The sequence below is a fragment of the Dendrobates tinctorius genome, unplaced genomic scaffold (assembly GCF_039654945.1).
Source record: "Dendrobates tinctorius isolate UK_male_01 unplaced genomic scaffold, ASM3965494v1 ptg000159l, whole genome shotgun sequence".
NCBI lineage: Eukaryota > Metazoa > Chordata > Amphibia > Anura > Dendrobatidae > Dendrobates > Dendrobates tinctorius.
Genome location: NW_027361826.1, coordinates 18,317,515 through 18,333,682, shown reverse-complemented (window position 1 = coordinate 18,333,682; position 16,168 = coordinate 18,317,515). Strand labels below are relative to the sequence as shown.

The window sequence follows — 16,168 nt, the reverse complement described above, 5'->3', positions numbered from 1 at the left end:
AAATGGTGGATGAGGATGAGGAAAAAGCCAATATGCTAAATGACTTTTTTTCAACAGTATTTACACAAGAAAATCCCATGACGGATAACATGATCAGGGATAAAAATTCTCCATTAAATGTCACCTGCTTAACCCAGCAGGAAGTACGACGGCGTCTACAAATCACTAAAATTGACAAATCCCCGGGCCCGGATGGGATACACCCCCGAGTACTGCAGGTATTAAGCACAGTCATAGATAGACCACTATTTTTAATCTTTAAAGATTCCATAATAACAGGGTCTGTACCACAGGACTGGCGTATAGCAAATGTGGTGCCAATATTCAAAAAGGGGACAAAAACTGAACTTGGAAATTATAGGCCAGTAAGTTTAACCTCAACTGTGGGTAAAATCCTGGAGGGTTTTCTAAGAGATACTATACTGGAGTATCTGAAGAAGAATAACCTCATGACCCAATATCAACATGGGTTTACAAGGGACCGTTCCTGTCAGACTAATCTGATAAGCTTTTATGAAGAGGTAAGTTCCGGACTGGACCAAGGGAATGCAGTGGACGTGGTGTACATGGACTTTTCAAAAGCTTTTGATACGGTGCCACACAAAAGGTTGATACATAAAATGAGAACAATGGGGATAGGGGAAAATATGTGTAGGTGGGTTAAGAGCTGGCTCAGGGATAGGAAACAAAGGGTGGTTATTAATGGAGCACACTCGGACTGGGTCACGGTTAGCAGTCGGGTACCACAGGGGTCAGTTTTGGGCCCGCTTCTTTTTAACATATTTATTAATGACCTTGTAGGGGGCATAGAGAGTAGAATTTCAATATTTGCAGATGACACTAAACTCTGCAGGGTAATTAATACAGAGGAGGACAATTTTATATTACAGGAGGATTTATGTAAACTAGAAGCTTGGGCTGATAAATTGCAAATGAGCTTTAATGGGGATAAATGTTAGGTCATGCACTTGGGTAGAACGAACAAGTTGTATAATTATGTGCTTAATTGTAAAACACTGGGCAAAACAGTCACTGAAAAAGACCTGGGTGTATGGGTGGATGACAAACTCACATTTAGTGGCCAGAGTCAAGCAGCTGCTGCAAAGGCAAATAAAATAATGGGATGCATTAAAAGAGGCATAGATGCTCATGAGGAGAACATAATTTTACCTCTATATAAGTCACTAGTGCGACCACACTTAGAATACTGTGTACAGTTCTGGTCTCCAGTGTATAAGAAAGACATAGCTGAACTGGAGCGGGTGCAGAGAAGAGCGACCAAGGTTATTAGGGAACTAGGGGGTCTGCAATACCAAGACAGGTTATTACACTTGGGGTTATTTAGTTTGGAGAATCAAAGGCTTAGGGGTGATCTTATTACAATGTATAAATATATGTGGGGACAATACAAAGACCTTTCTAATGATCTTTTTACTCTTAGACCTGTGACGGGGACAAGGGGGCATCCTCTACGTCTGGAGGAAAGAAGGTTTAAGCATACTCACAGACGCGGATTCTTTACTGTAAGAGCAGTGAGACTATGGAACTCTCTGCCATATGATGTTGTAATGAGTGATTCACTACTAAAATTTAAGAAGGGACTGGATGCCTTTCTTGAAAAGTATAATATTACAGGGTATATACACTAGTCTCCTTAATATTGCGTTGATCCAGGGAGCTAGTCTGATTGCCGTATGTGGAGTCGGGAAGGAATTTTTTTCCCCAATGTGAAGCTTACTGTTGCCACATGGGGTTTTTTTGCCTTCCTCTGGATCAACATGTTAGGGCAAGTTAGGATAGGATATGGGTTGAACTAGATGGACTTAAAGTCTCCCTTCAACCTTAATAACTATGTTACTATGTTACTATGTTATGGTCAGTGGGGTCCTCTCGCTCTCCTGTAGAGTGTAAGCTCTTATGGTCAGTGGGGTCCTCTCTCTCCTGTTGAGTGTAAGCTCTTATGGTCAGTGGGGTCCTCTCTCTCCTGTAGATAGTAAGCTCTTATGGTCAGTGGGGTCCTCTCCTGTAGAGTGTAAGTTCTTATGGTCAGTGGGGTCCTCTCTCGCCTGTAGATTGTAAGCTCTTATGATCAGCGGGGTCCTCTCGCTCTCCTGTAGACAGTAAGCTCTTATGGTCAGTGGGGTTCTCTCTCCCCTGTAGAGTGTAAGCTCTTATGGTCAGTGGGGTCCTATCTCTCCCCTGTAGAGTGTAAGCTCTTATGGTCAGTGGGGCTCTCTCTCCTGTAGATTGTATACTCTTATGATTAGTGGGGTCCTCTCTCTCCTGTAGATTGTAAGCTGTTATGATGAATGAGGTCATCTCTCTCCTGTACAGTGTGAGCTCTTAGGGTCAGCAGGGTCCTCCTCTCTCTCTTCTACACTCCAGACCCCAACACTGTAAAGCAACAGTGCTAACCACTGAGCCACTGTACTGCCTGTTTAGATGACAAATACCACTTTGTACCTGCTCAGTGGCATATTTTGGATTCTTCTGCCAAAAATATAAGTTGGGAAATATTTCTGACATACACCTCTGATGGAAGCTCCAAATGTAAGTCAAATCACAGCAACTCGGCTGCACAATGCAGGTTTTTTCTTTACTTCTTTTCAGGAAATATAATATAAATCCAACAGCCATGTCAGAAGATGACGGAGAATGAGACTTCTGAACTATTTCACCCACATATGCTCCAAATGATTGGGTCTCAGGGTACCATACACGTGTGAACATATGTGCCATTTCAATGAATTAGTTACCTGGATTTATAAAATCTGCTTTGCCTTTAGTTGCTATTTGGATATTCATCTGATTTAGTTTCTTATGTGATTAGGAGCGACAGATGCCATATACTGACCAACACTCTTGTGGCTGAACGCATCAGAAATGTTAGGATATTAATTATAAAAAAGCCAAAAAACTTAAATGCGGCGTCCAATGTAATGGACAAGTGTTAAAAGATATTCTCAAGTTTGGAATTCCCATTTCCCATTCTCTGGGTTCTGATCACTGGAACCTTCACCAATCCTGGGAATGTTGATGCCCTTACTGTGCAATGACAATAGGTAAGATAGATGGAAAATATTAAAGGGGTATTCTCAAGTTTGCAAGTTGTCTCCTAACCATGGGATATAGGATACGGGATAACTTCTGAAATCTTATGACCAATGCTGGAACCCTCCCAACAATCCCAAGAACCTGGACTCTGAAGAGCCCCGTGTCAACGGAGCAATTTTCGACTATGCACACTGCTGCTCTATTCATTCTTACTGTTAGAGATAGCTGAGTGTTGCCCTCAGCGCGTCGTCGATTCTCCAATAATAATGAATGTGGTGGCAGTGTGCATGACCATCCACTTCATCCATAGCGGGCTCCTCGTCATCAACTACAAAAAAAATGTCTGACTGCTGTGCTTGCCAACAAGGGTTTTGCCACCAAGTATTGTCTTGTTTGCCAGAGGGATCAAATACTTATTTCTCACTGCAAAATGCAAATAAATTTATATAATTTATACAATGTGATTTTTTTTTTCTTTGATATTCTATCCCTCAAAGTTAAAATTAACCTACCCTTAAAAATACAGACTGTTCATGTCTTTGTCAGTGGGCAAACTTACAAAATCAGTAAGGGATCAAATACTTATTCCCTCCACTGTATGTTCAGCATATATACCTTCTTAGTCTGCGATAGAATGATCCAGGTAGTGTTTTTTTAGTTTAATTATGAAGGGTTATGCATAATTTGTTATTATGGCTAGTGTACATACAAATTGATTCACTGTCTGCAGGATAAAGGTTGCAGAAACTTTACTGTGCAACAGGCTTCTACATTTATCGGAATCCCAGCATAAATATGAGGAAGTTGGTTAATTATATTCCAGATTTTATCGCACCTATTGCATGCACTATAAATTATTATTATACAGTGTTATGTAAATAAAGTGAAACCAGTATATAATTAAATGATTTGCAATGTTCAAATTTAATTCAGTTTCACAATATTACCAAGATTGCTGAGATCATTTTTGTGAACTGGAACATCCTTGTTTGGAACCAAAGGATAAACAAAAATCCCCTAACAGAATTCACAGACAAGGCTGTAACAAATCTAATAGGTACATAGCTTCTTCCCATAGGAAGAGAGAGCGGGGCCTCTAGTGACACCTACTAGGAGAAGCAATCCTTAAAATCAATATCGACCAGGCAAGTCTCGTTGATTTAGGAAAAGAAGCCAAACCAGACTATCCATTTGCAGTCTCGTGTTTCAGAGTTTTTGCCCTTCATCAGTGCAATGTAAGAGAGATTGTTTGGCTGGATGCGAGGCCTCTAACGGGGGTTTGACACCGAACTGACATTTATTCTGTCACTTGTGTACGTACTATAATTACGACCAGTGGCGTACTTTGAAGCTCTTATGCTCCAATGTAAAATCTCCAACATGGCCCACAACCATTACAGAGCATTAACACCTTCAAGACATGGCGATTTTCTGTTTTTTTCCTTTCCTTCTTCCAAAAGGCATAACTTTTTTTATTTTTGGATATGAGGGCTTGCTGCTTGCGGGACATGTTGTACTTTTAATGACATCATTTTATTCTACCACATAGTGCACTGAAAAACGGGAAAAAAATCCAACTGCTGAATTTGCAAAAAAAAGTGCAAGTTCACAATTGTTTTCATTTACCATGTTCACTATATGGCAAAATTGACCTGCCACTATGATTCTCCCGGTCAGTACAAATACACAGGTGCCAAACATGTATAGCTTTTTTATTTATTTCCAGTAGTGAAAAAAAATTCAGAAATTTGTAAAAAAAAAAAAAAAGATTTTGCTTTTGTCATTCGAGACCCATAACATTCTAATTTTTCAGGATATAGGTCTCGGTCTGTATGAGGGCTTATTGTTTGTACCCTGAGGAGACATTTTTTCTGATACCATTTTGGTGTAGATGCTTTTGGCGTTTTGATTTGGCAGATTAATTTATTTTATATTTGGATAGATCTTGACATTTTTATGAACGCAGTTATACCAAATGTGTATTTTTTTATTGTTTTATTTCTAATGGGGTGATTTGAACTTTTGTGTTTTTTTTAAATTTTTTAAAACTTTTTTTCACTTTTTACAGTATTTAATAGTCTTCTTAGGGGACATGACGCTGCAATCGTCTGATCACTTGCTCTATACAAAACAGTGCACAAGCACTGCTGTGTATAGCTGACATCATGGTCTCTAATGAATGGTAGCCACGGGCATCAGCGAACCCTGGCTATTATGACAACACATGAGTGCTGGATTTAACAGGTTAACAGTCATGAGTGGAGCTCTGCTTTACCTGCGGCTGTTAGAGGTACATGATGGCTGATTAAATCAGCCATCATGTGCTGGGAAAGATGTGGGCTCAGCATGTGAGCCTGCATCTATGGTAGGGACACTACATATGACATAGGTTTACGTTATTTGTCATGAGGGGGTTAGTAGAAATGTTCTTCTCACATGGGCCAAAAGGTGCGCTCTTCGGCTCCAGAGCCCAGTGTGACTGCAATCCATGCAACCGCTATAGCTAATCACCCTATCACAGGGGAGATGTATTAATACTGTTTCTCCAGACTCTTCCCCAATGTTGAAGGAGGTCACATAGTTATCCAAGAATATAGTGCAGGTTTAAAGGGTTTGTCCCATCAAGACAATCTATAATCCTATAACTATTTGGGTATAAGGATAAGGTCATAGAGGAGAGTGTCTTGTATAAACCAAAGCAGAGAGTTGCTATCAAGCAAGTGAATGGGAGATAACTTCAGTATTCCTCAGCAGCCATTAAACAATGTATGGAGCCTTGGGATGTGACTAAATTGCTTACATCTGGCCGTGGGCTTGCTGGGAATCAGAGCCCCACTGTCCTCATATTGATTAAATGTTTAGTCCAAAACAATCCCTTTAAAGGGAATAAGTCTTCAGAAAATAACCTTTAGTTTAAATAAGGATTTTGTGTTCCATGTAATTTTTTAAAATTATTTTCCCCCTTTTTTAATATCACAATCTTTATAAAAAAAGCAAAGTTGGTAATCAGTCTTGTAATGCTCACACTGCTGGGACTATTCTAGACTCATATTGCGTGTCCTTTCCGAAAGACTTTTCAGCAGGCTCATTATCAACAGAGGCAGGATTATAATGACTGATAACATATCCATACACAGCTGGTAACACAACACCCACCAATCACAATACAGTAGGTGATGTCATAGCTGACCCTGCTCCCCCTCCCTTCACAATGAGCTTTGCACACGCTCATTAGACACTTTAATATAAAAGATAGGGTCAGTGTCTGATCATTGTGGCTAATGTACAAATGCATTTCCTGAAACAACAGGAAGTGTGATTCTAGAATAGCCATTGTGAAAACTACAAGATTTCTATTTTTTTATTCATAGAATCATAGAATCATAGAATCATAGAATCGTAGAGTTGGAAGGGACCTCCTGGGCCATCTGGTCCAACCCCCTGCTCAAAGCAGGATTCGCTAAATCATCCCAGTCAGATGTCTGTCCAGCCTCTGTTTGAAGACTTTCATTGAAGGAGAACTCACCACTTCTCGTGGCAGCCTGTTCCACTCATTGATCACTCTAACTGTCAAAAAGTTTTTTCTAATATCTAATCTGTGTCTCTTCCCATTCAGTTTCATCCCATTGCTTCTAGTCTTTCCTTGTGCAAATGAGAATAAAGTTGATCCTTCTACAATGTGACAGCCCTTTAGATATTTGTAGACAGCTATTAAGTCTCCTCTCAGTCTTCTCTTTTGCAAACTAAACATTCCCAAATCCTGCAACCTTTCCTCATAAGACAGGGTTTGCAGACCGGTCACCATTCTGGTCGCTCTTTTCTGAACTTGCTCCAGTTTGTTGATGTCTTTTTTAAAATGTGGTGCCCAAAACTGGACACAATATTCCAGATGAGGTCTGACCAAAGAGGAGTAGAGGGAAATAATGACTTCACGTGATCTAGACTGTATGCTTCTGTTAATACATCCTAGAATTGCATTTGCCTTTTTTGCTGCTGCATCACACTGTTGACTCATATTCAGTCTGTGATCTATTAGTATACCCAAGTCTTTTTCACATGTGCTGTCACTTAGCCCTATTCCTCCCATTCTATATATGCTTTTTTCATTTTTATTGCCCAGATGTAGTACTTTGCATTTCTCCCTGTTAAAAACCATTCTGTTAGTTGCTGCCCACTTCTCCAGTTTATTTAAATCTTTTTGAATCCTCTCTCTCTCTTCTCTAGTATTAGCTATCCCTCCTAGCTTTGTGTCATCAGCAAATTTAATCAGTTTACCCTCAATTCCTTCATCTAAATCGTTGATAAAGATGTTGAACAATACAGGGCCCAGGACAGAGCCCTGTGGTACCCCACTTGAGACATTCTTCCAACTGGATGTGCAGCCATTTACGACCACTCTTTGGGTCCGATCACTAAGCCAGTTATGAATCCACCTAACAGTTGCCTTGTCCATTCCATACTTAGTCATTTTTTCAATAAGGATTGTATGAGAGACTTTGTCAAATGCTTTGCTGAAGTCAAGATATACTATATCTACAGCATTTCCTTGATCCACCCAATCAGTGATACCGTCATAGAAGGAAATTAAGTTAGTCTGACATGACTTATTAGTTAGAAACCCATGCTGACTCTGTTTAATCACTTCATTCTTATCCAGGTATTGACATACATGTTGTTTAATAATTTGTTCAAAGATCTTTCCTGGTATAGAAGTCAGACTCACCGGCCTATAGTTGCCTGGGTCCACCTTCTTCCCCTTTTTGAAGATAGGAACAACATTTGCTCTTCTCCAGTCTTCTGGCACTTCTCCTGTTCTCCAAGAATTTTCAAAGATTATGGAGAGGGGTTCAAAAATTTCTTCTGCTATCTCCTTCAGTACTCTGGGGTGTAATTCATCTGGACCTGGAGACTTGAATTCATTTAGGTTAGCTAAGTGTTTCCTCACTATCTTTCTGTTTATAGATATCCTGGATTCTTCTATTCCCTTAATAGGACAGTGAATAACAGTTGATGTTACATTTCCTTTCTGAGAGAAAACAGATGCAAAATAGGAATTTAAAAGTTCAGCCTTCTCAACATCCTGTCTTACCATTTCATCATTTTCATCCTGTAAAAATCCTATAGCATCTTTGACTTTTCTTTTACTTTTGACATATCCCCAAAATCCTTTATTATTGCTTTTGACATCTCTTGCAAGCCTCAGTTCATTTTCAGCTTTAGCTAATCTGATTTGTGCCCTGCAGGTTCTGCAGACAGCATTATATTCTTCTTTAGATATGCCTCCCTCTTTCCATTTTATAAACATTTTTTTCTTCCTTTTTAGCATGTGCTTAAGTTCTGTGTTCATCCATCCTGGTTTCCTTAAATGCTTCCTATTCTTCCCTCTTTTCGGAATTGTTAACAACTGTGCTTTGAGAATTTCATTTTTCAAGATTTCCCATCCTTCCTGGACATTTTTGTCTTTAAGGATATCCAGCCATTGGATCCCTCCAATTCTCTTTCTGAATCCCTTAAAATCTGCCTTTCTGAAATCTAACCTTGACGTCTGAGTCTTCACAGGTCTTCCACCTCTAGTTATCCAAAATTCTAAAATAGCATGGTCGCTACCTCCTAGGGTCCCAGCCACTTTTACCTCCTCAACCATTTCCTCCCTGTTTATAAGGATTAGATCCAAGGTAGCAGTTCCCCTTGTTTTCTCCCCTACCTTTTGGAAGATAAAGTTGTCAGCAAGAGAGGATAAGAATTTCCTTGACCTGTTAGTTTTGCCTGAGAGATATATAGAATAACATAGAGACTTCATTTAAACAATAGGTCATTCTCTATGACATATTTCCTTTAAACATTAGAGAGCGTAATCTTCAACAAAATTCATGTGTGTAAACCCAGAACACAGCAGACACAAGGTAAGAAATCTTAAATATCAATTCATTTTATTTTTCCAAATTACAGATGAAAGCTGGCAACATTAAAAAGAGAAGATTTAGTGAACAGAGGGGCATTGCATCCCCAATAAATATGGCCCATTGGAAGTAGATTTGAAGTGGTGGGTATTACTGTGTTGTTGGCACAGTCGGTATATCAGCACAAAACCGATCGGTAGAGACCCTGGAATGTTTTGGTTCTTTACACGTCCTGCCGTCATCGGTCGATGCTTGTCACATAGTTAGTGGGGAAGAGCCCCGTCCTGTTTCCCAGCTTTCCCAGCCACCACGAATCGTTAGAGCTTTCTATCACTTCAATGATGTCGTTGGTTTCGAAACTTAGTTCATCAGATTCTAATGCTTTGAAGTCATAAAGGGCTTTTACCCGCCGAGGTCGTCTTGGTGGTGCTGATGAAGCCTTGTAAGGATAGATAAAATAGTCACATCTGTACCGACTAACAATCATCAGCAGAAATGGGAGATGCCTAAAATCCCTTCAACACTAACATAGCTAACATGTACATAACATTTCCTATATACGATAAACAACTTTTCATATACTATAAGAACACTGTGTAAAACAATGCACATTAAAAAATACACTTTACACACTATATCGAGTCCAAGAAATTCTAAATAATTGTTTCCTGTTGCGGAGCCCTGGAAAATGTAAAGAGTAACCATCGTTAAATTTTTATTTAATAAATCAATAATACACACAAAAATAAATAACTTTGCAATATATCTTATCAGAGAAATCTGCCCTTGGACCGATCTTTCAATTCATAGGCAAAATTTGTTCTCAGTAAAGATAGATGTTTTCCATTACTGAGATAGAAAATGTCAATTGGTGCTTATAAAATGCTATGGAGGGCGGGGAAGGGAGGAGCTAGAGGCAGACATACTGTAAGGTCTCCTGAAGCGACAGTTCTCTATAGAACTTTATGAGCACCATCTGTCACCTCCTATCTCAGTAATGGAAATATCTGTATTCGCTGAAGACAGATTTTACCCATAAATTGAGATATTTGAGAAGGACTAATCAGTCCTGGAGGAGAAGGCAGCAGACTACTCTGATAAGGTACAAAGTTACTTATTAACACAGTCTGATAATATATCTTATCAGTAAAATCTGCTTCTTTCTCCTCCTGAACTGATCATTCATTCTCAACAGTCTCAATTCAGGGGTAAAATCTGTCTTCAGAGACTACAGACTTTTCCCATTACTGTGATAGGAGATGATAGCTGGTGCTCATAAAGTTCAATGAAGCACTGTAACTGTCATTTACAGTAAAATGTGCGTCTGCCTCTACCTTCTCCCGCCTCCCTCTCCACTGAATTTTAAAAGCACCAATTGGCATTTTCTAACTTAGTAATGGACAAAATCGATCTTCACTGAATGCAGATTTTTTTCCGTTACTGTGATAGTAGAAGACAGTTGGTGCTCGTAAAGTTCAATGGAAAACTGTAACTGTCATTTTCAGAGAACTTACAGTAAAATGTGCATCTGCCTCTACCTTCTCCCTCCTCCTCCCTCTCCATAGAACTGTAAAAGCACCAATTAGCATCTCCTATCTCAGTAATGGACAAAGTCGATCTTCACGGAATACAGATTTTAGCCATGAATTGACAGTGTATGATCAGTCAAGGAGGAGAAAGAAGCAGATTTCTCTGATAAGATATCTAACAAAGTTGCTTATTTTCACGTGTGCTATTGATTTTTAAATAAATAAACGATGGTTACTCTTTAATTGAATGTTTTCCAGCAAATACGGTCGATGATTTCTCCATACGTGAAGCAGATGCTGTTTGCTCAGCATTTCATATTCTCATGCATTGTTATAGTTGAAATATATCTAAACCCTACAGACGTTATGGCAGTACATTGTGTATTAGTGCAGCGCATGGAGACACTTCAGGTTACTCACGATTTGTGATTCCAGCCTCATAGCGCAATTGTTCTGTTCGAACTGTTCCCTGGCGTTCTGCATACACCTCTTAGCAGCTGGATCTGCGTGGTCTCCGCCACTTGGGCCAAGCGATCTCATAGCATTAGGGGTCCGAGTTGTCTGTGAGAATAATAGTAAATGCAATCATGGGAATGCTGCGACTTCTAGTTCCACACCATGTACCACCAATATATTGCTGCTATTGCAGTTCTTGTATGGCTGAGCTGTAATGGCCTACAATATTAGCTGGCTCTAGGTATTGTTTTGAGAACTTCTACTGTGTTCCATAGCTCGTTTTTAATGGCTTTTATTTTCATTTATTACCTATCTCTTTTTTATATACTGTACCTTAAAAGGATGTTCCCCTTTCATAAAAAAAAGATCTATGAGATGTTTCTATGGTTACTGAAGTACAGTTATAAACATTTCATAGTTTTAGGCTGTGTGCACACGTCCAAAATTCCCGCTGATTTTATGCATTTTTGAGGCATTTTTTCGCCGCAAAAACACGGTGTAAACGCTGTGAAAATGCATAAAATATGCAGCCCATTGTATTCAATGGCATTCCGCACATGCTGTGCTAATGCTGCGTATTTTTCCACAGCAAAATCGAATTGCGGAAAAATACGCAGCATGCTCATTCTTTGTGCAGAATCTCGGGGATTCCGCACACATAGGAATGCATTGTTCCGCTTACTTTCCGCATGTGGCTGTGGTCACCGTGCGCAAAGTAAGTGGAAAATGTGCGGATGGTACCCAGGCTCTGGAAGAGAGGAGACTGTCCTCCAGGCCTTGGGTACCATATCCCTGTAAAAAAAGGAATTAAAATAAAAAATGGTGATATTCCCACCTTCCGGCGTCCCACACAGCGTCCCCAGGCCTCAGCGATGCTCCCGGGAAGTCCCATTCCCAGTGTTGCCTTGCGACAATGACCTTTGATGAAGTCGCAGTCTTGCGATACCGTAGCGGTCTCGCGAGACTTCATCAAAGTTCATTGTCGCAAGGCAACACTGGGAATGGGACTTCCCGGGAGCATCGCTGAGGCCTGGGGACGCTGTGTGGGACGCCGGAAAGTGAGAAAAACACCATTTTTTAATTTTTTAAATATTTTTAACTTTATATCTTTTTACTACTGATGCTGCATAGGCAGCCTCAATAGTAAAAGGTTGGTCACACTAGTCATACAGTATGTTTGACAAGTGTGACCAACCTGTCAATCAGTTTTCCAAGCGATGCTACCGATCACTTGGAAAACGCTAGCATTCTGCAAGCTAATTATTATGCTTGCAAAACACTTGTTTCTCGCGGAAATAAGCGGGAATTATGCATGCGGAATTCTAGCGTATTTCCCGCGGCAGGGAGTTGCAGAATTCCCACAGAAATTTCCACAGGAATTCCGCAACGTGTGCACATAGCCTTATGGGCACCACATAGTCCGCCATACAGTATTATGGGCACCACATAGTCCTCCATACAGTGTATGGGTACCACATAGTCATCCATACAGTTTTATGGGCACCACATAGTCCTCCATACAGTATTATGGGCACCACCTAGCCCTCCTTTACAATATTATGGGCACCACATAGTCCTTCATACAGTGTATCGGCACCACATAGTCCTCCATACAGTATTATGGGCTCCACATAGTCCTCCATACAGTTTTATGAGCACCACATAGTCCTCCATATAGTATTATGGGCACCACATAGTCCTTAATACAGTATTATGGGCACTACATAGTCCTCCATACAGTATTATGGGCACCACATAGTCATTCATACAGTATTATGGGCACCACATAGTCCTCCCTACAGTATTATGGGCACCACATAATCATCCATATAGTATTATGGGCACCACATAGTCCTCCATACAGTATTATGGGCACCACATAGTCCTCCATACAGTTTTATGAGCAACACATAGTCCTCCATACAGTATTATGGGCACCACATAGTTCTCCATGCAGTATGTGGGGCCCTATATAGTCCTCCATTCAGCATAATGGGCCCCATATAGTGCTTTATACAGTATTATTGGCCCCATATAGTGCTCTATGCAGTATATTGAGCCCCATATAGTCCTCCATGCATAAGAAACAAATAAATACTCAACTCCCCCCATTCCCCCGCTTCTCCAGTCTCTGCAGCGCCTCATGACCCTCTGCACTCCGCAGCACAGAGGGCGCACTGTAGCGACATCATCACATCCTTTGCGGTGAGACGTCACAGAGCTCAGAAAGGTGGGAGTCAGCTGACTTCTCCCTCTCCAATCATTGTATTCAACTGTATCGGCTTCCATGACCAGGATGCTGATGCAGTTGAAGTACGATGCAGGGAAGTGGCAGGGTGGGGGCTCTGGCTAGGTACCCCCCCAACACACGGGCCCCATAGCAGCTGTGTGGGGTGCTGCTACTGGCGGTACACCACTGACTAAGAGACATCTTGCCAGACTAGTCCTGCCTCATTAGCACATGGTGAGCAACAGATTATCATTTAGAAAGTTAGAAACATTCGTAAAGCCCATAAAAACGTTAAACTACTGCATTCTAGATGTCGCTTTTGAATTTTCTTCCCAGAATTTTATAGTTAGCTGTCATTCTGCTGGTATTCTTCTTAAAGGGGTTGTTCGGGTTTATGAAGAAAGTCTGCAGTCACTCTATGTGAATCCTCACACTGCACGCAGTGTATGCTGTGAGGATTCTCTGATGCTGTTGGTGGGATTGAGCGATTAATGTATTCTAGTTTTCGTAGATATTATTTAGGACACTATCTTTATTCATTATGCAATTAAAGGTGCACGGTGCACTCCTATGTGACTGCAGACTTGTGAATCTTCACACTGCATGCACTACACACAGTGCAGGAGCCAGGAGTGGATGGTCATGTGACTACAAGTATGTGATTTGTGATTTGCATACTTCTGGCCACCTTCCAACTAGACTTGTCCGACTTTGGTCAATACACTTGAACATGGGTTCTACTTGTGCATTATAGACATCATTGTCACTATCCCCATTGGGGCTCACAATCTAGATTCCCCATCAGTATATCTTTGGAGTGTGGGAAGAAACCAGAGAACCCAGAGGAAACCCACGCAAACACGGGGAGAACATACAAAATCCTTGCAGATGTTTACTTTGGTGAGATTTGACCCCATAATCCCAGTGCTGCAGAGCGACAGTTCTAACTACTGAGTCAGTGTGCTGCTCCAAAGGTGAGATACTAGTGTCACATACTTGGACAACAGGGGCAGAAAAAGGCAAAAGAGGGACCTTGTGCAAGAACAATATATGGGCCCTTTCTTAGAGTATGTGCACACGCTGCGGATTCTGCTGCGGATCTGCAGTGGATTTGGCCCTGCGGATCCGCAGCAGTTCCTGCTGCATTGTACAGTACCATTGAAATCAATGAAAAACAAAAAACGCTGTGCACATGCTGCGGATTTTTCCGTGCGGATTTCCTGCGGTTTCATATCCGCAGCATGTCAATTCTTTGTGCAGAATCCGCTGAGGTTTTACACATTATCCATTGTAGAGGTGTGAAACCGCAGGGCTAAACCTCAGGCTAATCCGCAGCATGTGCGCTCACCCTAAGGCCCTGTGCACACGGTGCAGATTCTGTGCAGTTCTGCAGCAGATTTGGCCCTGCAGAACTGCAGCAGAACTGCACGTGATGTACAGTACCATTTAAGGCTATGTAAAACAAAAAATGCTGTGCACATGCTCCAGAATTTTCCGCCCAGATTTGGTGCGGAATAAGGCTAAGTGCACACATACTTTTTTGCCCTGCGGATTTCTTGCGGTTTTAGGCTGGTTTCACATTTGCGTTTTTTTGCGCTGGAAAAAAACGCATACCTGCGCATGCGTTTTTTCCCCTATATTTAACATGGGTGCGCATACCTGCGCGCTGGCATGCGCACGTATGCGATTTTCATGCGCTGCGTTTTTTTGGGGTGTGCGTTTGTATTTTCCAGACGCAGCATGTTGCATTTTTTGGCCCTGCAAAAAAGCGCATGCGCACGTATGCGCACGTTTTGCGCTAAAAATGGCCATTATAGCCTATGGATGCGCATACGTGCGCATTGGCATGCTTATGTATGCGTTTTTTTGCACATGTGTTTTTTTTTTAACATTAGTTTAGACAATGGAATTTAGGGGTTTGGGTTAGAGTTAGGGTTAGTTAAGGGGTTTAGGGTTAGGGTTAGGGTTAGGGTCAGGGTCAGGGTTAGGGTTAGGATCAGGGTATGGTTTGGTTAAGGGTTAGGGTTAGGGTCAGGGTCAGGGTTAGGGTTAGGATCAGGGTATGGTTTGGTTAAGGGTTAGGGTTAGGGTCAGGGTTAGGGTTAGGGTCAGGGTTAGGGTTAGGGTTAGGGTATGGTTTGTTTAAGGGTTAGGGTTAGGGTCAGGGTTAGGGTTAGGATCAGGGTATGGTTTGGTTAAGGGTTAGGGTTAGGGTCAGGGTTAGGGTTAGGGTCAGGGTCAGGGTTAGGGTTAGGGTTAGGGTATGGTTTGGTTAAGGGTTAGGGTTAGGGTATGGTTTGGTTAAGGGTTAGGGTTAGGGTCAGGGTTAGGGTTAGGGTCAGGGTTAGGGTCAGGGTTAGGGTATGGTTTGGTTAAGGGTTAGGGTTAGGGTTAGGGTATGGTTTGGTTAAGGGTTAGGGTTTGGGTTAGGGTCAGGGTTAGGGTTAGGGTATGGTTTGGTTAAGGGTTAGGGTTAGGGTTAGTAAAGTCATGGTTTGGGTTAGTGTGAGGGGCCACCTAATGTTTGGAAAAAACGCAAACGCGGTAAAAACGCACTAAAAACGCTTACAAACGCATAAAAACGCTGCGTTTTTTTCATGCATGCTCATAAAAATGCTTGAAAAAAACACAGCAGTTGTATGCTTTTGTATGCGTTTTTTCAATGCGTTTTTTTGCGGGAAAAACGCGCTGCAAAAAAAAGCAAGTGTGAAACTAGCCTTAGTGCGGTTTTCCCCTGCGGATTTCCCCCTGCGGATTTGGAGAATGGAGTAGGTGGAAAACCGCACAAAAGTAACATGCTGCATATTTTGAACCACAAGAAAACCGCGCGGAAAAATCCGCAGCGTCTGCACAGCATTTTTTTTTCTATTGATTAACATGCTACTGTACATCACAATGCGGATATGCAACGTTTCTGCGCGGTAAAATCCGCTGCGGATCCGCTGGAAATCTGCATCGTGTGCACATAGCCTAAAAGAAGCAGTATGTCGCTTCTTTTG

At 41.4% G+C, this 16,168-nt stretch overlaps 1 protein-coding gene and 1 long non-coding RNA gene across 4 annotated transcripts in view; one reads left to right on the top strand and one right to left on the bottom strand.

Annotated features, from left to right (window-relative positions):
• LOC141052360 (uncharacterized) overlaps positions 1-16,168 on the top strand; it is a 173,143-nt gene that overhangs the window by 26,137 nt on the left and 130,838 nt on the right. The window lies entirely within an intron of this gene.
• GRAP2 (GRB2 related adaptor protein 2) overlaps positions 8,968-16,168 on the bottom strand; it is a 311,259-nt gene continuing 304,058 nt past the window's right edge. For all 3 annotated transcript variants that reach the window (XM_073549594.1, XM_073549593.1, XM_073549595.1), the window contains 2 exons: positions 10,904-11,044; positions 8,968-9,393 (listed from right to left, as the gene is read on the bottom strand). In XM_073549594.1, coding sequence (XP_073405695.1) covers positions 9,193-9,393; positions 10,904-11,044 — 342 coding nt within the window. In that variant the 3' untranslated portion in view covers positions 8,968-9,192. The remainder of the gene's footprint in view (positions 9,394-10,903; positions 11,045-16,168) is intronic.